This window comes from Mustela nivalis (genome assembly GCF_964662115.1).
Source record: "Mustela nivalis genome assembly, chromosome: 12".
In the NCBI taxonomy this organism is placed as follows: domain Eukaryota; kingdom Metazoa; phylum Chordata; class Mammalia; order Carnivora; family Mustelidae; genus Mustela; species Mustela nivalis.
Window position 1 is genome coordinate 17,973,775 of NC_139031.1, and position 25,106 is coordinate 17,998,880.

The following is a 25,106-nucleotide window of genomic DNA, read 5'->3' on the forward strand; positions in this document are numbered from 1 at the left end:
GGCAGTCTGGTGCTCATAAAAACAGAGATACAGAGTGTGAAGAACATTCTAGGTCATGTTAAGGATCTTGGACCTTGCCCACAGGATGTGATGAGAAGTCACTGTAGCAAGTTGTATGGTCAGATCTGCCTTCAGACAGATCACTTCGGAATAGCAGTTGTATCGCAGGAGGGGAAGAATGGAAGCAGGCTACTGAGAGGATCTGGGTGAGAAACAAAGGAGGTGTCAATTAAGGCAGTGGCAGTAGTGATGAAGAAGAAATGACAGATGTCGAAATATTTAGGAAGAGACGCCGCAGATCTTCATAGCAACTATCAAAAATAGGCATTATTATTATACCTAATTTAGAGATGGGATAATTGAAACTCATAGAAATTAGAAATCATGTTGCATATCCCGTAACCAGAAATAACAATGTTTCTACGGGGGAAATGCATTCAGAGTTTTAAAAAAAGAACTTCTGGATGGCAACACATTCATCATTGTGCCAAAACAGGTGCTGAAGAAGAGATTAAGGAAGGGAAAGACCAGTCAAAGGAGAAGGTCAGAAGGAACATTTTCAGTAAGTAAAATCCACATTTAGCAAGGGATAAAATAGGTATGTAATTAAATATATTGCTTTAAATAAGGACATTAGAGGCTAAAAATACTGTGAAAATGCAAAGGTAATTGTACTGTTTAATCTTAGGAGAAATTCTTAATGGAGATAAATAGAGGACTTGAAGGGAACCTTCCTATGCCTGTAAGATAATTGTTATTATCAGTGTCTGAAATGAGAGGAAGCAAGAAAGGGAATGGGCGTACCTGCAGATGTAAGGAAAAGGGCTGGCTCATCTGTAGACAAAGATTTACCAGGCGGTTCAGCAAAGAGAAAGGTAGCAGATTTTAGGCTCTCACTGCAAGCGCTTTGTTAATTTAGCTTAATTTGATGAAATATTTACTGAGTGCCCGCTATGTTCAAAGAGCTATGCCTGAAGCAGTTCTATTACTGATACTGATAATTACACCGGCCTCGTCAATGTCTGTATCAGCACGAAGAACTCACTGGGCCATGTACAGTACACCAGGTTGGCTGTGGTTTCTACTCGGTGCTTTGGTTTACAATCCCGGCCAACGCGGAGCATTGATGAGGGAAAGCAGTCTTAGCGCGAGCTGATTTGGCAGTGGTGGCTGGGTTCTTAACTAATTCACGTAACTAATTCAGTGTGGAAAGTAGGAAATTAAGTGAATGGCAACATGGGTAATTGACCTCTAATGAATTCAAGCTAAATAGCTATTTTCACTATTCTTGTTTCTCAGTATATTACTGGGATGCATTTTTCAACCATTTAGATGTTTCAAATGGCTCTGCTGAAACGAAAAGAAGCTCTGTGATAATGAAGCCTTTTTGTTGTTTCATGGTGTATGTAAAACCTTAAGTGATCCTTGGTAAAAGACTGGTGTACAAAGAAAATCTAGAAATAATCAATTAACCCAACAGTGGATGAAGAAAATACCATATTAGCACTTAAGGATCTTAACTTCCTAATCAAAAGACCAGGCTGGCTTGTACTCTTTACACTCTTGTATTTTTTTTTTCATTTTTTTTATTATGTTCAGTTAGCCAGCATATAATACATCATAAGTTTCTGAGATTAAACTTATCCTTTGCCATCAGAATTTTATTGAAGCCTGACGACTACAGTTAATAAAAATCAAGTACTTTAAAGTTATGGTAGATGTTTTAAATTAATGCATATAGATATTTATTTATTTTTAAAATTTCTCTCTATATGGTATTAAAGAAGTGTTGGTATCCTTACTGTCCTAGGGGATATTCAGGGCCACCCAGACATTGAATAGTAGGTATTCTGCTCTTAAAAAATAAGACAGTTTATAAGACATCTAACTGGAAAAAAATTAATACGCATAATCAACTCAATGAGACCTGTTGTAAGTTTTAACTCCTAATGAGAGAGAGAATGCAGATGAACACAGATGGGAGCTCCAAAAGGGCTCTGGGCTTAGATGGCCTGTCATTTTTGTTACAGGTTTTTTCTAAAACCACCAGGCAGCAGCCTCTTCATTTCTATGTCCCCTGACACACTCATGTGCACATTTACAGAGAAAGTCACTTAATGAGAGTGGAGGTTTAACCTGAATTTTTGCTCACTGTGACCCTGAATGAACACCCCCTGACCCTAGGTCTGAGGTCCACGGCCACATGGCTTTTGGGAGGCTGTGAAATGTGAGGGCTCAAGGTCTAGTTTCAAAATGCGATCCACCAAAGGTCCCACGACAGTGACATGAAACCCAGGTAGCATGGCTCAGTTAACAACCAGTGGGACAGGAGAAGGGGAGAAGCAAACCAGACACAGGGGGCATTTCACACTGAGGAGCATTATGAGCAAATACGGGCAGCAAAATGAAGACTCAGAAATAAAATATCCCCAGGATGACTAAGAATGGGGAAACAAGCTTTAAAGAGAAGCAGAAGGATAAAAAACCCTATCCCTGAGCAAGAGGTCACTGTTTGCCAGACATTGTGTCAGGCGTTGGGCATAAGAATGGATCGATCCTGTGAGGAATTGATAATATATATAGACAATCCCAGGAATGACATCAGAAGTGCCTGCCCAAGGCCAAGCTCATGCTTTGTGTGTTGAGTTATTCGGGTGCTGAGGAACAAGAGTAAGGCAGGAGCATAACATGGCCTCCAAACTCCATGGGCAGGGTTGGGTCAAGAGAAGGGAAAATCTGGGTACAGTGCTGAAGAGAAGCACCCCTCCCGCTCATTTGTAGGCGGGGTTTCTGGCCACTGGTGGCGCGTGTGGCACGCCATCTGTCCGTCAGTGACCCATGCTCTGTTTCCTGGAGCGAGGCAGATACGGCAGCATATGCAATAGTCTTTTGTGGGGGCGTTTCTCTAGCACACTTCCAAGATTTCTGTGAAAAGCCCCAAGGCTGCTGGCTGGAGAAATGTGGTAATCGGGCTGTGGTACCTTTCAACAAATAACACAGAGGAGTTTTCCTCACGCTCCCTCTTTGAGAAGCAGACATGACAGAAGTTCTGAACATCTCCTCTCTTTGAGTCAAGTTTGAGCAAATATTTTTCTTCATAAAGCTGACCCTAAAGGATGGCCTACGTAATTCGTGTATGAAGAGAGACTCTAATGCTATTTCTGTTTTGGTGCTTCCAATAATTCTCCATAAATCTTAAAATTAATATTTTGGTAATTTTCTGTGGGCTTGTAGTTTATACTATAAAAAGTCAAAGTCTTGTCATCACAGGTCTTGAGTGAAGTTCTATATTGCCCTAAAAATTGTGCAAGAGACTCTCTTGGAAGGAATGGACAGTTCCTCTCTGCACCCAATGAGTTTCCAACGAAGGAAGAGGACACATGACCACTTTATTATTCCGATCCTTTGTTCAGCCTCCCTCACCTAAATCTCCCAGAGAGTCCTCACTATAAAAAGAAGGCGGTTAGTTTAATTAGAAAATAACCCTAATACAGGACACTGTCCAACACAGAACCTGGAGTAAAAGATAAACACCTAAAACTATATGTTACAGATCAGTTCCAAGGCTTAGAGAAAATATATGCTTCTTTTAAAAATAATTCACTAAGAACCACAGAGAACTGAATTTTTTCAGACTTTAGAATGTTAAGATTCTTAATAATGAGCTATACAGAGAAAGCGATATTGTTTGAATTTGCATTTCTCTCCCAAGTATTGAGCTAATGACTTTATCATTTTCCTTTCAGGAAGTTACCCACATAAAGACAATCTTTACATATAGAGACCCACTTAAGTAGCTTATCACCACCTTTACTGAGGTTCTATAATATAATAATTCTGATAATACCTTGGCTTGTCTTTTAACAACATCGAGCTTCATAATACCACATCTTTGCCATACGCTGTGTGTTTTAGGAGAATGAGGTTCCGAAGAGATACAGAATACACACATATTGGAAAATAAAAAGAATAAAAAAAGAGGAAACCCTCAATTGCAATTAAAATGCAGCAGTCCTCCACGACATGTCCCAATGCTAGTTAATACAGACATTTCCAATAACTTTAATCTGTAAGTGGTGATTGTCCAGAAAAAAAAAAAAAAAAAGAAAGAAATCAAGTTTGCGTTTCTTAAAAAGACAAGAGGGAAGAAAATGACTTGTCATATCTGACTGGTTCGGAAATATAAAATCCAATTCTGAAGAAGTAGAGATAAGAAAAGTGCTGTGGAAGTACCATCAGCTTAGCAAACACTAAATAATGAACAATGCAGAGACTGTCCAGAATGATAAAATACTCTATTAGAGGGACTGTTTTTAAATGAGTGATAATTGTGGCCCATCCACAGTGAAAGGTTATTGAATTTTTATCTGTAGCAAGAAGCTTTTGACAGACTTGCTGAAAAGTCACCTACAAATAGTACCTTCTTTAGATGAATTTGACCAAAGGGGTTTTCTAGCATGTGACATCTTTCTGACATTTACAGGATTTTTGCTTCCTTGAAGAATCTGATCAGATATTCTTAGTTTCTAGGAAGACACTTAGGTTTTTCATCAGTTGTACAGAAAAGTCCTCATTATTCTTCCTTTCATAAAAATGGGATGAAGCTGTTAGTTGAAGACTCCAGTCAAATCCACCCAGGATTCAATGACCAGAGCTCCAAGATGATAGTACACAGAATTAACTGCTGTTAGTAAACAACACTATGCCTTGGAAACCTACATCATATCAAGTGTATCCTATCTATCACCATATCATATCTCCTATGAAGGAGGAGGTCTTTTACATTTTTATTGTATGATTTATAATCCTGGATATACACTTGTAGTCTTGAATTTAGGACAATAGAGTAAACAAGAACCTTCCCCTAAATACAGGACTACAAAATTTGGTTCCAAATTAGATCCTCATTGTGGATGGAGGTGGGGAGGGGAACAGCTTTTAAGCTTTAGCTTCTTAAAATGGGTGGAATGTCAAGATCACTTACCCCCTTTAAAAAATCTATTTATTTATTTCTTATTCTTTTAAAATTTAAGTAGGCTCTATACCCAGCACGGACCCCAATGTGGGGCTTGAACTCACGACCCTGAGATCAAGACCTGAGATGAGATCAAGAGTCGGATGGTCAAACAACTGAGCCACCCAGGCTCTCCAACCCATGCCCCCTTTCAAAGCTCACACGAATGCGGCATTGCAATCATCTTGCTGTAATTTGGGGAGACAGCTGAAGAAGAGCTTACCCTTGGGGGCAAACAGAGGCACGCCTGGTTCAGTGTTCTAAGCCACACCAGAAACAGGTGAGGAGGTTGTTTTTCTAGACACTGTGGTCTACACTCTGACAAACAGTCAGATTTTAGTTTAGATTTTGTCACCGTCCCATTCTGACCTTGGGCAAATGGTCAAATTTCTGTTTCATGATCATGCTTTGTAAAACTGAGAGAATGAAGGCTGGCCTGTCAACGAGCCTGAGGCAGGGATAAGGAATTAAGAATTAATGGTTACAAAGGACCTTGAAAGTATGAAATGCAATCTAAACACTGAGTCCATTACCGTCATTGTGACGGCCCCTGGGGCTGGCGCATACACACGCGGACTCGCGCATAGCGCCCCGCTGCTACACTTCACCGGGGCTGGCCGTCTGCAAAGGGTCCTTTTGCGCTATTGATTAATAAGTAAGCTGTCTGAAAAAGCATATCCAGTTTACATTTGGAGCATTTTTCTAAATCCAATCTCTACAGATAGCAATTTCTTCCATTAAATTCGGGCCAGCCCTCTATCTGCTTCATTTTCCCTGACGGGATTTGTCTCTCCTACCCACACTCCGCTTTGTGGCATACCTAAACTTAGTTTCGTGGGTGAAGAAATTAAAAGACACACTCTTTGTCTAGTGAGGAGTTCATTAAGTCATGGTTAGTGGGCTTATCTCAAGTTTTAAAGCACCCAACTATCTCAGGGCTTCTCTAGATAAGAGCTTAGATTTAATAGTACAATCTGTGCCTTGAGGTCCAATCTTTCACTTGGTTCTCATTGCAAGAGGTTTCTGTATTTGGCAGCCAAATCAGTCCCCTTAGATTTTCTGCTCAAGTCCTGCTGCCCTAATGGCTACTCCTCCCCACCTCAGCTTGGTGTCGGCTCAGGTAATGCCGCACCTGCACTATTCTCCTCAGTCTGAGTCCTCAGCACTCCATTTTAGAGTCCTCTCTTGTTTTCCAACCCCTTCTGACCTCCCCCGCCTTCCCAAAGATTTTCAATTTTATTTCTTCTTCCTGTTGCCATTTTATAGTTTTGTTTGAAGATACAATAGTTCAGCTGGAAGCTCCCAGCCACCACACTTAAGTATCCATGATATTACCATATTTTAATAAAATATTTCCCTCATGGATACAAACGTTGGTGCTTTCAGAGAAACAGCCCCATAATTCTTTACGGACAGATACTCAGAGCTCCATAATTACACTGAAATGCCCACAGCACTAGGCTTCTGTAGCTTCACAATTGATAATCACCTCTTTGCCGAAGGTGGTTAGGTAATCAGTCCTCAGGACAGGATAATGAACTCTACAGATGACCATCTGACTGACAGGAGGGGAATGGTTTTCGGTTCTGCCTTTGAATAATAAGCGAGCCCTCTTTTAATAGTTTTGAAGAACAAAAAGAGTATCTTTGGATGATTCAACTTTGACTTCTCAGACGGACACTTGTAGACAGGTGACTTTCGGACGCAGGTCCATTCTCAGACACTGGGGAATTCTGTGCAGTGAGAGCCATGATTTACCAGGAATGATTCAGGAGCACAGATGTTAGAGTGTGAAAAGCAACCACAGGACTTGGGATCAAAGAGAAGCCCGAAGGGGCGGGAGGAAGGTCAAGGCCCAGCACTAAGGGGGGGGGGAGCAAAGAGAGGGCTCTAGGGAGCAGGTTGAGAGTAGGAACCCCGGGAACCCCATACTGAGTCGCCGTGCTGTGTTAGCACACACTAACACCGCCCAAGTTCATCATCTCATTTAATGGTTACAGCAACCTAAAAAGTTTAAATCATTGTTTGTATTTAACAGGTAAAGAGACTTAATTAGCTCAGAAAGGCTAATTAATTACCCTATGCTGACACAACTTGCCTCACGTGCCTCCAAGTGAATCAGATTTCAAAGTCACATATGTGCTATATGCCGGCTAGGCCAGGAGAAGTATGGGAGAGAGTCTATGGACTAAAAGAGCATCATAGATATTCAGGGAGAGGCAAAAATGGCCCTGATTTAGGAGCCATGTGAGGGCCCTCAATCAGAGGAAAGAGAAAAAGACAGAGTAAAAATGTTTAAGAAGAGGACTTCCCATTGTGTATCAGTATTTAAAATGTACTAAAAAGCAAAGCATGGGTCAGCTGGAAGCTGGGGCGATAATCAGCACTAATAGCACATGATGCATCAGTATGGAGAAAGAGCTAGAAGGGTCCAGATGGTCTTCCTTATAAAATGGGAGACCCCCCAGCTCTCTACTGTTAGTAACAACAGGGCTTCAAGAGAATCCTAGGAATCAGGTGAGCTCCCTAAGCCCAGGGACTTTCCAAGCAATTCCTACTTAAGATGAATTTCAATCAGTTTATAAATAACAGAGTACAATTACGACGGAAAATGAACAAAATGGAATCATCATCAGATTATCATTTGGTGTTTTTTACTCCTACAAAACATATGATTAGTTGTGAAGTTGGGTACAACACAGAAACATACTTGGACATTATTTTAAAAAGTGATAAAAGCTCACATGAAAGTACAGGTAGCACCAATTAAGTAAGATCAAAATAAATCTGGAGTTGGACAGTGGACATGAAACTCACGAACGGAGGTAATTTAATTTTCTCAGAAAAGAGCATGATCATGAGGGGCCCCTGGTGGCTCAGTCAGTTAAGCATCCAACTCTTGATTTTGGCTCAGGACATGATCTCAGAGTTGTGGGATCGAGCCTCGTGTCGGGCTCCATGGTCAGCATGGAGTCTGCTTGAGATTCTCTCTCTCTCTCTCCCCACTCACATATTCTTTCTCTTTCAAAATCAATAAATAAAAATCCTAAAAAATGAAAAAAACAAAAACAAAAACCATGCTCAATGAAGTTAACCAGGGCAATGAATGTGGACGGTGCCACCAACAGAGGAAAGAGGATGGAAAGAGTGAAGCCACAGAAGGAGAGTCAAGCAAATGACAACTAATAAGACCAAAAACGGATGATGGCCTAGAAAGCCTAACCTCAGAAAGACGATTAGAGCAACTAAATATGTTGGGTTGTGCTAAGCAGTGCCTGACAGGGAGCTGTCTGATAACAGTCGACAAATATTTGAAACTTGTAAATACTGCAGCAAGAGAGGAATTACCTCGTGTGGAGTTTTAATTAAAAATAATCAGATGAAATTATGACAGGGAAAACTCTGGCTTAATAGTCTGACAAATGCGAAGCTGAAACAGGACAGTGTCCCATGAGATCTTGCCTAGGGACGTTTTTATTCACATTTGTGTCAAGGCAGAAAAACATACGGTGGTAGGGGCGTGTGTGTGTGTGTATGTGTGTGTGTGTGTGTGGAGGAGTCTGCATTTTATCTTTCATTTACCAGTAAGGCAGAAAAAGCCCTTGACAGTGAGCTCTAGCATGGGAGAATTCATATTCCATCTTCTAGAATGGAATGAAATGTTTTATTTATAAAAGGACAGATAGATAGAAATAGGTAGACAGAAAAAAAATGATAGAAAATGATAAATTATCACAGGCAACGCATAAAGGCTTCCTGGTATGCCACAAAACCATGCATGTGAGGGACGGGAGTATGCAGTCACCTGGACCTTCTCCATCCTTAATTTCAGTTACACAATTGACTTGTACACAATTTCGCATTCATTCAATCGGTTTGACATTTGCAGCCTTTTGTATTAAGGGAGACAAGGATTCTTTGTGCCCTTCTCCTTTGACTGGCTTGAGAAGGGTAAGAGGAAAGTTTTTATTTTTAACCAAATTTGAGCCACAGTTTGACTAACTAAAAGACTGCTAAGCAAAAGTGGGCTGTTGACTCTGGCAGAGACTCAAAGTATAACATTTTGTGCCTGGTGTTCTTGTCCAGAAAGTGGGAAGTCATGCTAATCCTGAGCTTTTGAGAATAGAAGAACTGGCAAAATAACTACAAATCATTTCCCCAACAGAAAGAGGAAGAGAAATTGAAGAAGACACAAGGGAAGGGCTCCCAGTCTGTGGTTCTCCATCTTGGCTATTTGTTGACTCCCCGGGGGAGATGATAAATGCACAGTGGTCTGGGCCTCTCCCCCCTGAGGGTCTGAGTGAAAGCTCCACAGGTGATTCTCATATAAGCCAAGGTTGTGAACCAATCCTTTAAACCAGTGGTTCTCAACCTCCAGTCTGATTGGTTCGGGGATGCCCAGGCCACATGTGGGAACAACGAAATGGAAATCTCTGACCACAGGGTCCAGTATCACAATTATAAAAGCTCCCAACTGATTACAACTGATGTGCAGCCAGCTTTGAGAACTGCTACTCTATATTTCCCAGGAAGCAAGTCTTACTCGTACACAGGCTTGGAGTCAACACTGCACACTGACTTTTTAGTAAAGAAAATCCAGGTAACTCTTTTAATCTCAGCACAGCTTTGTCTGAAACATGACTGTGTATGTTTATTAAGTGGTGCTCGGCACACATGGCTGTAGTCTCTGATCAAGTAGCTCTGGGGAGAAAAAACAGCTCCTCCCACACAGAGCCTCTCAGACCCATAAGATTAGAGAATATATATCAACTGCATAATTGTTGAGGGTAGACAACTATTTTCTTTAGCAGCTATTCAACTTGTCCAAACACTGGGCTTATAAGAGATGCATTCATCATGTCAAAAAATAGTCACTAGAGAGATAAACACACAAGTAATTTATGGTGGTAAAGTGGAAAGTCGCTCCAGAATTCAGGAGGAACTGTCTGGAGACGGCTACATGAATTGGAGGCATAAAAATCAATCCCAGAACTTCATCAGTGATAAGTCCCATTGATAGGAGTTTTTCTTGGTGAAACAATTTGATGAGAATTGCACTTTATCGCTGTGGTTTTCCCTCCCCAAACCTGTAAGTACAGTCTAATCATGGAAAGAGATTAGGCAAACCCATACTGAAGGATGTTCTGCAAAATACCCGACCAGTTTTCCTCCAGACTGTCAAGGTCATCAAAAAGGAAGAAAGTCTAGGAAGCTGTCACAGTCTAGATGAACTTGAAGAGATATATTGACTAAATACATTATGATATCCTACATGGGAGCCTGGAACAGAAGAAGGACATTAGGTAAAAGCGAAGAAAATTCTAATAAAGTAAAGACATACTAGTGATGTATCCATATTCGTTCATTAGTTGGGATGAATGAACCATATTAATATAAGATGTTAATGGTAGGGAAAACTGGAAACCCTGTACCATCTTTGAAACTTTACCCTGAATCTATAACCATTCCAAAAAAAAAAAAATTTAAACATATCTTTTAAGATTATTTATTTGAGAGAGAGTGAGAGGGAGAGAGATCACAAAGGCAGAGGGAGAAGCAGACTTGCTACTGAGCAGGGAGCCGGATGCGGGACTCGATCCCAGGACCCTGAGATCATGACCTGAGCCGAAGGCAGAGGCTTAACCCACTGAGCCACCCAGGCACCCCTCAAAATCAATATTCTAACTAAAAAAAAAAAAATCAATCCCTGGACCCCCACGATGGACATACTAGCATTTGACAACGAACTGAGGTGTGGAATTCTATTAGAGCGTTGGTGAACTGGGAGGAAGGTGCGCAGTGACTGGAGAAGTGTCAGTATCGCAACCAAGTTTGAAACAAGCAAAAAGGAAACCACAGTCATTTTACATTGGTTGACTCGAACATTTCTAAAAATGATTGAACAAATCAAATAATCAACCAAATTGCAACAGAAATCATCTGATGGTGTGCAAATTTGCCAATTATATGAAATTACATTCCTGCAATAGTAAAACAGCTGTCCTGTCCTGTGCCTCACTGTGAGGGGAGAAATCAAAGATTTTGAACAAATTATATAAATACAGCATAGGACCAGTGTTTCCCATGGAAGTGTTCCATGGAAGCAGAGTCCTAGGAGATGTTCTCTGGAGAGAGAATTCACTGCTAAGTTTGGGAAACACTGCATTGCTGTCAATGTGGCTGGTGTGACTGAGGAGCTGAATTTTTAGCTTAATTTAATTTAAATTTAAAGAGCCACCCAAGGGTAGTGGCTGCTGTGTAAGACCGTGCAGTATCTAGAATTTATTACGTAACACGACAAGACAGGTGGAGTTTCTAAGTTAGCAAATACTTGTAGAACAAAAAAAGAGTGACATATTTGAGAAATGTCCTACTCTCAATGATGATGAAATTCAAAAGGGATATGTGCACTACTCCTGTAAATTTAAGGAATAGAAATTCTAGTTATACACTGGCGATGATGATCAGAAATGATCACAGGTTAAATGTTGGCATTAAAGTGCTTGCATTAAAAAAATGTCATGACCCTCCTGGGTGGCTTAATAGAAGCATGGCATGAATGGCCTCCCCAGCACTGCCAGAACTGAATCTTGTCCTGGTCAAGACAGTGATGGAGTGGACAGAAGATTAAATTGTGAGTTTGAAGACTTGCTTCCATCCACGCTCAGGCATAGACATGTGGTGTGACCATTCTGAAGCCTCCACTTCCTCACAGGCAAAATAACTGAGTTGGACCAGATGATTTCTAAGATCCCTAGCAATAATTTCATCACTTTAAGAAAGAAGTGTAATTTGCACACACAAATTTATGGCAGTACCCTTCACAATAGTCAAGAGGTGGAAACAACCCAAATGTCCACTGACAGACAAATGGCTTAAAAAAGACAGCAGATACATACAGTGCAGTATTGTATTTCCTTCTTGTCTGGTCACATACTACAATATAGAAGAGCCTTGAAGACAGTATGCTAAGTGAAATAAGCCAGTCACCAGAACAGAAATACTGTTGATTCCACATACATAAGGTATCGAAAGTTGAATTCAAAGAAACAGGAAATAGAAAATGGTTACCTAGGGCTGGGAGAGAGAGGAAATGGAGAATTGTTCAATGGGCAGAGAGCTTCAGCTGTACAAGATGAAAAAGTTCCAGAGATCTGCTGAATAATATATTTAATGCTAAACTAATGTACATTCAAAAATGGTCAAGATGAGCCTGGGTGGCTCAGTGGGTTAAGCCGCTGCCTTCGGCTCGGGTCATGATCTCAGGGTCCTGGGATCGAGTCCCGCATCGGGCTCTCTGCTCAGCAGGGAGCCTGCTTCCTTCTTCTCTGCCTGCCTCTCTGCCTACTTGTGATCTCTCTCTGTCAAATAAATAAATAAAAATCTTTAAAAAAAAAAAATGGTCAAGATGAGGCACCTGGGTGGCTCAGTTGATTAAACATCTGATTCTTGGTCTTGGCTTAGGTCACGATCCCATGGGTCGGCATGGAATCAGCTTGAAGATTCTCTCTCTGCCCCTCCCCCCACCTTGGGCTTGCATGCTCTCTCTCAAATAAATAAATCTTTAAAAATATATATATATATATAAATGTAAACCTTGTTGTAAATGTAAAATGTAAAATTTGTTGTAAAACGAATACTACATTTCCTGAATAAATTCCAGAAACCACCCTGGGGGTTAGAGGAATGTTTTAACCTTTCGGTTTCTCACACTGGAAAAGACTGGGGCATATTTTATTGCTTCTCGTCCACCCACACTGCATGTAGGCTCAGCAAGAAATTCAGTCATGGTAACTGTGAGCAGAGGTGGATAGCCTGGGTCAAAGGAATGTACGGTTGGGCCCACATTCACGAATAGCCAAGTTTACCAACCAAGAAGGTGTGAGTGAACTTGGTCCTGCTCTGGGCTCCTAATTCTGCCATGTTCGGTTGCCCTTGATTCAGAGACTGGGATTGTCAGACCAAAGTCTTTAATATCTTGAGATGGGCAGGTAGTGGCCAGGGTATTTTCAGAGACATCTAGTATTTTATGGATAAAATATTCAACATCTAATTTCTGAGGCTGAAGAAAGAGGGTTAGACTGAAGTAAAGGGACTTAAAGAAAGAAAAAAAGAAAAAAGTGACCTCCCAGATGGTAAGGTTAAAGAGCAGAATATGTAATCAAGGAAGTTTTAGGATCTCTAGTCCTGAAGATTTTTTTTACAGAATCCAAGACAGACAGGAGGCCCCCTGAGGAAGCAGTACAGACAAAATAAACCCCTGGGCCCCTCTAGTTCTCTGTAGTCTATTTTTAAAAGCTACGCATTTCTGAAACAATACCATTAATTTTCAAATTGAATATACTCCAACAATTTTTATGTAGGTCACATTTGCTGAGAATTTTCTTAACCGGAACAGTTCATCTTAGAGTCTTTGTTTAGGATTTGTACACACAGCAGAGCGTACAAAGGGCAGATGCTATCTTGCATCTGTACTACAAGGTTGAAATTGTGATCCATGGGGACAAATACGTATAAACCTAGATTCTGAATGCCCAGTGCTAAATATGATCCTTCTCAACTTCTTTGCACTGAAACCATGTCCTGAACATAGAGGAGTTTTACAAGGTAGAGCAGGAGACAGAGACTGGGGTGTAGACGCAGAGAAAAACAGAGTCAGAAGACAAAAAGAATCGGGGGAACCCACGAGAGAAGGTCAAGCTGGGTCAATCCAAGGCCTTTCTGAAACTGTTTCCTGATCTCTTAGAAAAAAAATGCTCATTTTTGGTCTGGGATCAATCCTGGGGCTGCTGGTGGCCAAGGATGTTGCCATATGGAAAGTGCTTGCCTGAGATGGAAAGCAATAAAGAGAAAATACCAAGAGACGGAGGAAGGGAGACAGAAGGGCTTGGAGAGAGGAGTGTGAGCAAAAGAACACGCATGTGTAAGCATGTCTGGGACAGGATGCTATCTTGTAAACCTGGATCCAGCCACACCTGAAGCCTTTGATTACCAGTTTTATGAGTCAGTGCATTATTTTTCCTTCAATGTGTCTGTTTCTTTCAATGGAAAGAATTCTAAGTAGAATAGGAATGAGGAAGAGGAGGGTGGTGGGGGATACCAGAAGAAATGGAACAGGAACCACGGATGGCAGCAGGATGAAAGCAAGAGCAGTGCCTTCGATGTAGTCAGGCGAGGAGACCCTTTTAAGTGCAAACAGACAGAGTGACATTTAGGCAAATGCTAAAAGAGACAGAAAAATTATCTTTGAAGAAATGGTCAGCTTTTACCTCTTGGACCATTGGGCATCCACGCCCGGCCACTGAATTGCAGTCCTCTCTTCTGTGGGACATGGGATGTTCTGGGTATGTGACTGTCATGCTATAATGTTTGGAAAGACATTCTACTATGGAAATCATCTTCTGCAAATTTCCTCTAGTCCATCAACACAAATAGCTTCATCATTCTATCAAAGCCACGTATCTCCCAAATAGTTAACAGAACGGGGAGCAAGAAATAAACCTAAAATCTTCTTTTCTGGATTTCTTCCCATCCTGCTGAGTATCCCTGAGTGCTAGATAAAAGGCTGGCATTTTCTTCATGTTACCTTGTTTCCAGATTTGGAAACACTTTTGTGGAGGTAATCACTTGGTTCGCTTTTCAAAGGAATAATAAAGAGCTTATCCCTTATTCCCTTTCTAGAGTCACACTGACACAGAGCAGTCAAAGTAACCCATTACCAGAGACTTCCCTGCTTTGCTCAAATTATAAACATCAGTGGGCATCTCTCCTGGGAATTCAAAGAACAGATGAGTGTGGGTGAGCCAGGCTTGCTGTTCGAAGGATGAACCAGGTTTGCTAAATGTTTTGTTTTAGCAAAGACAACATAAGTAGTGATTACGGTTCACTTGGGTTTTGTACTGATCGTCGAAATACTGACAGTCACTTAAATCACTCACTGGGTGGAATAATCACCCTGAAAAGAACGGGGAGAGTACAACTGGTATTATAAAATGGAAGTGAACACAGAAAGACGAAGTAACAACGGGTGTGGTAGAAGCGATCTTTGTCAGAATAACAGAGATGATTAAAGACAAGAATTAGATATCAAGTGTACTGGGTACTCTCGGTGACATGAACACAACAGGCAAATCATGCAATCACAAAGCTGAGCCTAACTCAGAGAACATCTCTTTTTGAGAAGAGCTCGTGTCAGGTTGCCCTGTGTGCATCAACCCAGGGTCTTTCGATAGAGCTTCTGGACCGTTTTGCTTTTGCAAAACCCTTTTCAAATGGACAGAACAGAATCTGGAATGCTGAGCCCCTGGAAATAAGAGACTGCATTATGAAGCATTAGATGTTGATGGTTTGCAAACGAGAGGACCCCTTCCAGATGTCAGTAGTCAACGGACCCCAGGCAGCCCTGTATTTGTAGGGGTCAAAGGAAACTGGGAAAAGCAGCATGTGGTCCTTTTACAGAACTGTTTATTCGGCAATTAGCAAAAGGGAAATGAGCTCTGACTTTGATTTTTGGTGGAGTGGGGTGGGGCTGGGAGATAAACTGGATAATTCCGGCCACTGCTTGTGACAGACTGCCTGATACTGACAGGATTAGAAAGTTGAGGGCCTTTCAAGGATCTCTCCAGACGCGGATCTGCTCAGACCCCACACGGTGCCCAAATTACCCTCTTCTTACAGATTCTGACACTGAATGTGTAATTTTAGCTTCAGATAAAAAGATATGTTAAATAATAAGCATAAAAATAAAATCTAAATGAAAAGTAGTATTTGAAGACGACTTCCAAGCAGAGTATATCATTTTGCTCAAAGGCTCCCTTCCTTCTGTCGCTTTCCCTACACACAGCTGGGTTTCAGGAGAGCTACAGCATCAGCGAGAGGCTGGCTGGTGAGTGTCCGAGGGATTCTGAGCCTCTAGGGGGTGCGTATTTCAGGGAAGAATGGACCCTGTGAGTTTCCTCCCCACCTCCTCCATCTCCAGGCTGGAAGCTGTGGGTTCACCAAATCATGATAATGACACGGTAATAGACAATGCTAATAAATAACTTACTCTGAAGTTCACAGCCCAAACAATGCAGGCTTTCTCGTTCTCATGATCTCCTAACAGTTAACTCTGATATCAAGTTCAAAGCTGATTCTGTTTCTTTCATGTTAGTGCTGCTGTTTTACTTTTTTCCTGCTGTTTATTTATATATTCAAATCTGTCAGCACCTTTATTCCTTCTTCCTATCGTTTTTTCTTTGCTTCTATTTTAATGGCCTACCACATACTTCTGAACTCCTGCTTTTGATATGCCCTAAAGTATTTATTTTATCGCCAGTGAATAAAGTGTATGTGCCCTAAAGTTTTCAAACGAGTTTTCTCAGAGTCATTGGTCCTCAATAGAAAAAAGTTTCCCGTTTTTATTTTATATCCTCTGCCTGCCATTCCTTGAATTCTGTAAGTTCTCTCTCAGCTATCCCTTTTCGGGAATCACTGTTTTTCTCGGTGTCTCTATTTTCCAGCACCTTCGTCACTTCTATTATTCTCTTGTTGGACACTTTTTCATTAGCAGTTCCAGCGAAAACATCAGCCGTGTGCTCAGCTCTGGGACAGTTCTATGCCTGACAAGTGGTAAGGAGGACGAAGGCACTGTCTTCTGTTCTGGAGACACAGTGGTGCCTTTTCCCATGATTTTATGTTTCGAAGGTTTAGTACCAAGCTATGGTGAACAGGAACCCTTTATGGCTTTCTGTGCTCCACACAGGCAAGTGGAGATTACTTCCGTTAGCAGGATCACAAAGTGAGAGGTGCAGCCTACGCAGAGTTCTTGCACAGATCTAGCACGGACCTTCTGACAACTTGGGACACCCCTCCTATGGGGACATGTATATGCACCTGTGTTTCAAATGAAACTGCCCAGTCTAGCTTCTTCCGCCATCCCCACAACCGCTGCCGTATAGGTACTTACTCTGGGATGTAGAAAGATTGGAGAAAGCTGACTTTGTTCGACCTGCTAGCCACTCCAGGCTTTCATGCATGTTGGCCAAAGCTTTGAGGTCACTGACATCACGGAGGATGTCTTGCGGAGGGATTAGCTTATCTCCCAGGTTCCCAATAAGGACTTCCGACTCCTTGCCAAAGGCTGCCCTAAGAGACAAATCAGAAACATATTTCACATATAGCATGAAAAAGAGAGGCATGGGCAATACCGTTTTAGGCAGGGTTGTCAGTATTTCATAGCATGCTATCTTTCCCAGGTTTACTGTTGTGAGAAAACTATCATATACCTGCTTACAATTGTTCCAGTAGGAGAAAGACAGTTCTTAGAAGAATGAACTTTCCCTGATGCTCACACCTTCAACAGGAAACAGCATGGGGCCTCACCTAGACAGTGATGGTCCCTGGGGATGGCTTTGATGCCCGCTCTCTTGTGGCTTTTTCCTTGTCTCTTCTGCTATGGACACTGACCAAAAGCTTAGGGCATGAAAAATGTACATGGTTTGAAGGTTACTGTGATTAAAAAAAAAAAACCACCAAGTTAATCAGCTAGAAAATGTTTTAAAATGTTCAAAAGCGGGGACACCTGGGTGGCTCCAGTGGGTTAAGCCTCTGCCTTCGGCTCGGGTCATGATCTCGGGGTCCTGGGATCGATCCCCGCATCGGGCTCTCTGCTTGGCGGGGAGCCTGCTTTCCACCCCCCGCTCTCTGCCTGCCTCTCTGTCTGCTTGTGATCTCTCTCTCTGTCAAATAAATAAAATCTTAAAAAAAAAAATGGTCAAAAGCAAAGAGGGTCTAGTCTTTTTAAGAGAGCAGATTATAGTTGAGATGGATGAGAAAACTCCTTCACTCGCTCCCTGACTTGTTGTAAAAGGGATCCGAAGCCACGTACAAGGCCTTAAGGTATGTACTATTAGAAAAGAGAGACGAATAAAAACCAGTGCTGGATCCTTTCACTGACTGGAAAAGTGAAGCTGGATGGTCTGCACACAAAATCCCACATGCTCGTGATATCTGGTGGGGGGAGGCTGAAAAATGAAGTTCTGTGGGGTCACAGGAGGAGGGATTTGGGAGGGCCCCTGGAGACCATGCGGTGCCGCCACAGCACGGAGGCAGAAACGCAGGCTCAGAAGGTGAACCGTTGTGCCCACATAACACGCGAGTGGCAGAGCTGGGACTCGGTCTAATTCCCGCAGCGCCCTTCCTTTCAGAAATACAGAGGGCTGAAATGACAGAAGACGACTGAGGCTGCTAGGGAGAAAAATCTTGTCTTTTAGGGACGCAGAGCCGCTGCCAGTGAAGGTTGGAACAGGCACCTGGAGAGTTCTCTCTGAAAGTCCCAAAGCTTTTTAAAACTCGGAACACCTTAAGTGAGCAGAAAACAAAGGCTTTATTTTGAGGAGCAGGAACCGAATTACGTTTCAAGCCAGAGGTGAGGAGTAACAGGTGACAAAGTCAGGACAATGCTTCCTCGCTGGAGCCCAGCACCAAAGCAGACGTTCCACATGCAAAGAAACAACGGCTGTGAATTAAAAACGTATTAAAAAATGTGTGTGCTACCGAGTAGTGAGTCCCCATGAGGTTTTTTATTTCAACGCAGGGTTCCAGTTTTTTTAAGGACAAGTAGTCCTCGAGTGACTGAGTTGGGTAAGCTGTGGTCATGGAGGCAACAGAGACTCCGCCCAGGAACCGAAAGAGTACATATGAACTTGACTCAGCGGTCTAGTGAAAGGTCTTGGGCAGATTCCTAAAGTCTGCATCTCTAACCAATTTCAGAAAGCCACTTTCTTTGAGTACTAAGAGTTAGAACACAGGCTTCTAAGTCACCCAAACCTGGTGCTGAATCCTAACTCCGCCATTTACTGCGGGAGTGGCTTCGCGTCTCTGATCCTTGTTAGCTGGGGGTGAGGGTGCTGACCTTGGACGAAGTAATATAAACATCAGAGGGGACTTCAGAAACCTTTACTGGGACAATTTCAGTAATTCCAAAAGTAGAGAGAACAGTAGGATAATCTCCCACGGATCAGTCTTTTTTTCTCCACACCCCACCCCTTTTGGCGGATTTTGAAACAATCATTCAGGTGATGTGAGGTGCATGACCCAGTGCATGGAACTTGGTGAAAGTCAACAAGCTGTAGTTATTATCACTCTACAGGCTGTTGAAATGGCTGGTTTATTGGGCGTCCACCCAGGGTAATGCTACGATGAATGAATGAAAATAGACAAGTGATCGGAAGTAAGTCAATTCGATCTCAAGGGCTAGTTTTATAAATGGAACCTCGTAGCATCACAGCAAATGTCACCATGTCTCGGAGCCTGGATTTCCGAGAATCTTCAAGAGGTAAATTACTGTGATGGAAACCCCTGGTTGCCTGCCCAGTATCCATCATCCCATGCCTTCTTAGGGCAAAGGACGCTGGGATTGTTGGGGTCAGCCATGTGTTCAACTTTAAAACGAAACAAAACAAAACAAAATAAATCCCCTGCTCAATTTCCCAGCCCTTCTTGCAGAAGCGGTGGTCAATGAGCTATAAACCAAAATCAGTAAGTGGATTTCCAAGAAAGCCCTTTTGAGCAATCTCGGCTGGCAGGGACCTCTTGTGCTCCCCTGCCTTTCTGGAATGCAGTTACGGCAGATGAAGCTGCAATAGTGCTTCTTCGAACATCAGATGACCTTGAGTATGAGAACAGTGCTGAAAATAATGGAGCCAAAGATTAGGAGGGCATGCGGGCCCCGACGCCACCACAGAGCTGCAGTGCAGGCCCAGACAATGCGCTTCTGGGCTTTGTGTCACCGGAGGGACAATAAAACCCTATTTGTTTCGGCCACTGCGATTCCAAGTTCCTGCCACTAGCAGCTAAATGCAATTTCTAACTGACACAATGATTGAATTAGCATAAATGATGTCAACCTCGGAAAACTTTCCCTGAATTTAGATATCCCTAAAATCAAGTTACCGGGAAAAGCAAAACAATGTCTCCTCCCTGATTTGGGCCTGGCAGACAGTTCTAGCATCTTCTCTGTGGCTGTCATTCAGTCAAGCTGTAAATATTTAGTTTTCTTAATCTGTCCTTATATATCAACTCTCTCAGCCCCTTAATCATCTTTGATAGATATAACACAAAAAATGCCTCCAAGCCGGGTGGTTAAAAGGCAACAGGGGAGGCAAACAGCTTTGAAAAACAGGCTCGGAGGCATTTTTATGCGTGTAGGTGTAACCCTGGGTGGAATGTGACAATCAAGACAAATGTATTTATGTAGAAGTCTAATCTGCTTGTGGGGGGATCTCTGGGCCTTGGGCATGTCTGTGGTGTGCTTCCTGCCCTGGGTGCCTATCCCATTTCCCTTTGGCTCACTCAGATTTGCTTAACCTCCTCCGACGGGAGAGCAACAGACTGAGAAAAATACAAACTGCCTCATGTGGAATACATAGGACACATCTCATTTGACAGGAATCCATAATCATCCCCTAACAACCTGGAGAGAGCACGGAAGCCATGACATCGGGAATAAATGATTGACAGTTATAACCACTTCACACACACAAATCATTCCTTGGAGGATTTGTGTGTGTCAAAGAGCTTGGTGGATGGTTTTTGTGTTACAATAACCTTAAGGGGATGGCTTTAGCTGCTTGACTACAGATCTTTTCTCTAAACCTTCTAATTTCTTAAATAAATTATGGTATATCCACACTATGGAAAACTACGCAGGCATTAGAAATTATATAGTAGAAAACACTTGATACCATAGAAAAATGTTGGCTATGGCTTATTTTTAGCTACGATCCCCAGCTGAGTAAAATAAGCTGTTATATAACTATATGTACTGTAGGATATTTTAAAAAAAGATTATACGTCTATCTAAACTAAAAAAAGGCCGGATGTCTACATATCCAAATGCTAACTGTGTAATCGGATCGTGCTTGGAGCTTTTTTGTATTTTCCACATTTTCTTCAAAGAGCATGTTTACTTTTTAATTAAAAACAAAACTTGGAAACCCTACCACAAATGAGAAAATGTTTCGAAGGGACACATCAAGAATTTTAGCACGGAAAATAGGAGGATGTAGATGTTACAGTTCCTTCAGCCACCCGGGGAGGCACTGGGTGGTTGGCTGGTTCAGACTGAGGCTCCAGGCTTGCTCAGGACGTCGTCACTGTCTGACATAGAGGATCTCACTTCCAGAACAACGACGGCCCAGCATCTGGGCCAATACTGTTTCTCTTTCTAGATCTGAATTTCTACATACTCCTCACCTTCTGCTGCTTCTGCGAGCCCATTAATGAAGGAAGACATTACAGATATTTGGCTGACGTGGGCAGCAGAATCATCGTTACCCTGAGAAAGAGGAGTAACAGAAATCCAGATGGGACAGGCACTCAGTCATGGCCCACAGGTCATCCGACAGAGCCGGGAACAGGAACCGGAACTCAAAACTTGTGTGGGCCAGCTACCAAGACCCGCGCGAGGAGCCCCCTTCGCCAGCGGTAGGCCAACATGCTCACGTAGATGCCTATAAAAAACTACAGAAGTGTCAAACCTGTGAGGCTTAATTTTAGCACACAATTATAATCTTTAAGGAGCTTGATCTGACAAGAATTCATTTAAGAGATTTTTGCCAAGAGTGTAAAACCCGTTTAATTTAATTTTACCACACAATTATAATCTTGAAGGAGGTCTATCCGACAAGAATTCATTTAAGAGAATTTTGCCAAAGATGCTGAAAATTGTCTCCATTTAGTCTTTAAATGCTTCTGTTATCGGCTGAAATCTTAGAAAGGCCAAAAAAAAAAAAAAAAAAAATCTGCATCTTCAGCAGACTAAATGCACTTAGGAAAGAAACATCACAAATAATTTGTTTCAGAATGACTGATCTGCAGATCTGGGCTCTGTTTGGTCCCATGCCATGTACACTCACATTCCCCTGCTTTCCCCTCAAATCTCCCCCAGTCTCCCCCGTGGCTTCCTATCGCCCAGTAGCCTAGGAAACCTGCCGGAGCGCACTCCCCTCTGATGTGGGACCGAGCACGGAAGAGCAAGGACCAGTTCAAAGAGCGAACCGGACTCCCACAGGCTTCTTCCCTCTCAGAAGGGGCAGTATTGTACCCACTGCTGTCACAGCCACTTAAGAGAACCGCTTGCCTGTGTCCACTAGCACCACTGTCAGATTTCCCCAAGGTCTTATTGACAATCCTGCTATCCTATTCAACAGTATTTCTGGCCACGAAATTTCTTTTACAGGAAAAGAAGCGTAAGGCAGGGCTGATGTTCCCGGAATGCCCTTCTTGTTGCTTAGGCCATCCGCCCGGAAGGAGCTGGCCTGACAGAGAGGTGCGATGGCCCCTGCAGGGTTCAGCTAAGGGTCCAGTTGGAAGCTAACACTTACCAGGCTGGAGTGCTGGAGGGCTTGACTCAGGACTCCAGCCCCTTCCCCCCAAACACCCCCAACCCTTGCCACCATAATAAGAAAATACAGGCCTGGGAAGTTAGGAATAAAAGCAGGAATGGCCCTTCCTCTCATGATTATAAACAGTTACAGAGGTTCAACTCTTGCCCCCTTCCCCAACTTGGGGCTAGGTGGGTTTTCAGGTATTTGGGAAGGAATGTCTCCGTGGGCAGCTGCAACAATGACCCCATTAAAACTGGTAGCCAAAGAGTGGCACCTGGGTGGCTCAGTAGGTTGGGTGTCTGCCTTTAGCTCAGGTCATGATCCCAGGGTCCTGAGCCCCATGTTGGGCTCCCTACTAAGCAGGGAGCCTCCTTCTCCCTCTCCCACTCCCCCTGCTTGTGCTCTCTCTCTCTCTTTCTGTGTCAAATAAATAAAGATCTTAAACCAACAACAACAATAAAAAACTGGTAGCAGAGACTGGCCATCTGGCCTTTTGGCCTTCTCACCACTGAACAAACAGGCCGAGAGGGCCAACTGTGATGTCAAGGGGTAAGTCTGTGACTTCTATACTGTAAGCGCAGGCAGACCACATCAGATTCACTGGGATCCATCTTAGCGTTTCTACGTCCATGGTGAAATTAAGGGGAAACCCAGGGCAACCTGATAAAGGCAGGAATGCTAAGAACTCAGCTCTTCTAGGAACAAAGGCTTATTAGTTTAACACATACAGGTGGTGACCTCTGTCGAGCTGAGGTGGCAGCAGAGGCCAAGAGCGCACAGCGGGACGGGCGGGTAGAAGGAGGAGGGAAGAAACAGCTCCTGCTGCCTGGGAACCGCTTGGCGTATCTGTGCATACATCAACCAACGGTTTCTTTTTGTTTTCCACTTTCCTTACTAGTTTTTATTTGTAGTAAAATCTACATAACATAGAACTGATCATTTTCACCATTTTTAAGTATACGGTTCCACGGCGTTAAGTATGTTCACAACGTGTGACCATCATCACTATCTGTTTCTAGATCTTTTCCATCAACCCAAACAGAAACTCTGTGCCTATTAAACGATAACTTTCCCTACACCCCCCTCCCCACCAAGTCCCTGGCAACCCTTATTCGAGTCTGTGTTTAGGAATGTGTCTATTACATCTCACAGACATGGAATCATACCATACGTGTCCTTCTCTGTCTGGCTTATTAACAGGTTTTCAAGGTTTATCCATGGTGTAGTATCAGAGACTCGTTCCTTTTTTAAGGCTGAATAATATTTTGTTGTTATGTTCATACCACATATTGTTTCTCCATTAATGGCTGATGGGCAGGCTGGTTGTCAATAATGCTTCCATGCGCACTGGGGTACTAGTATCTATGCCTCTGCTTTTGATTCCTTTGCGTACATATGGAGAGGTGGAATTGCCGGGTCCTACGGTAACTCTGTTTCTCTCTCTAAGGAACTACCAAACCGTTTTCCACAGTGGCTGCACCATTTTACATTCCCACCAGCAATGTACAGGGGGTCCAATTATTCCACATCCTTGCCAAAATTTGCTATTTGCTGGCTTTAAAATTTCCAATTAATTTTTAAATAGTAGCCATCCTAATGGTTTTGAGGTGGTTTTTACCCCACTGTTTTATATGAGGAACTGGTAGTGATCAACTTCCCAATTTTTTTTTCTTTTTCATCTTTCTTTCTTTCCTTTTCTTTCTTTCTTTTTTTTTTTTTTTTTAAGAGATGCAGAGAGAGGTCTGGGGAGAAGCAGAGGGAGTGGGAGAGAGAGAGACAGAGAGTGAGAGAGGGGAGCTTAAGCAGGCTCCACACCCAGTGTAGAGACTGACTCAGGGCTCAGTTTCACAACTCTAAGATCATGACCTGAGCCAAAATCAAGAATCAGAAGCTTAACCAACCAAGCCATTCAGATGCCCCAACTTTCCACGTTCATTCAGAGGTCACCAGATATGAGGAGTCACATCTGAGACAGGACCACAGAGGACAATGGCAATCCTAGACTTGAGATGAATACAATGAGTGATGAGCCAGGGTCCCCCTTATTGGGGAGACAGGGAGGGAAGCCTTTATATGATGAACAGCAGATATCAGGCAGAAGTATAAAGTTCTAAAATACGGGCGTAAGGGTGAGAATGGATACAGAGCAACACAAGGGGTAAGACTAAAACTCCTGGGCCTCTTTGCTTTAAGATCCATTCCTCATGTTTCCTTTGCTCTGATCTGTACTGGGGCGAGGCAGGGGCTGATCCTTGCAGCCTGCTTTCCAGGCTCCCAGCTGGGGATGGACACTGGGAGGCCCTCGGCCGGAGCGACATTGAAGGGCAAAGGGAGAGGAGAAGGCAGGGCATTCATCTCCTGCCCTCTCTGCCTTCCGGGTCATGTCTCCAGCAACAGATGCACCTTCTTGGCTCCAGTTCCTACCCAGCTGTGGTCTACAACATTCCTCTGTCCTTTGGCATTCCAGCTAAAGGGAGTGAGCGGCTTCTTGCTCTTGTTAACCTGTGGGTTATCTGAATGTTCCTGTTCCATAGGCCCTCATTAGAATGTATAACCAAGTCCTTACATTAAATTCTCTTGGAGGTAAATATTTGACATCATTTCTATTTTCCACGTTAGACCTTGACTTACACGTTAGATCTAATGACGACGTCTGGTCATATTCACTGCTATTGGGGATTGAGTCAATTATTTGGCATGGGAATTAATTAGTCCTGTTGTGT

General features: G+C 42.8%; 1 protein-coding gene across 2 annotated transcripts in view; it reads right to left on the bottom strand.

Annotated features, from left to right (window-relative positions):
* Positions 1-25,106, bottom strand: part of EXOC4 (exocyst complex component 4) — a 728,800-nt gene that overhangs the window by 96,625 nt on the left and 607,069 nt on the right. For both annotated transcript variants that reach the window (XM_082693983.1, XM_082693984.1), the window contains exon 14: positions 16,962-17,140. In XM_082693983.1, coding sequence (XP_082550109.1) covers positions 16,962-17,140 — 179 coding nt within the window. The remainder of the gene's footprint in view (positions 1-16,961; positions 17,141-25,106) is intronic.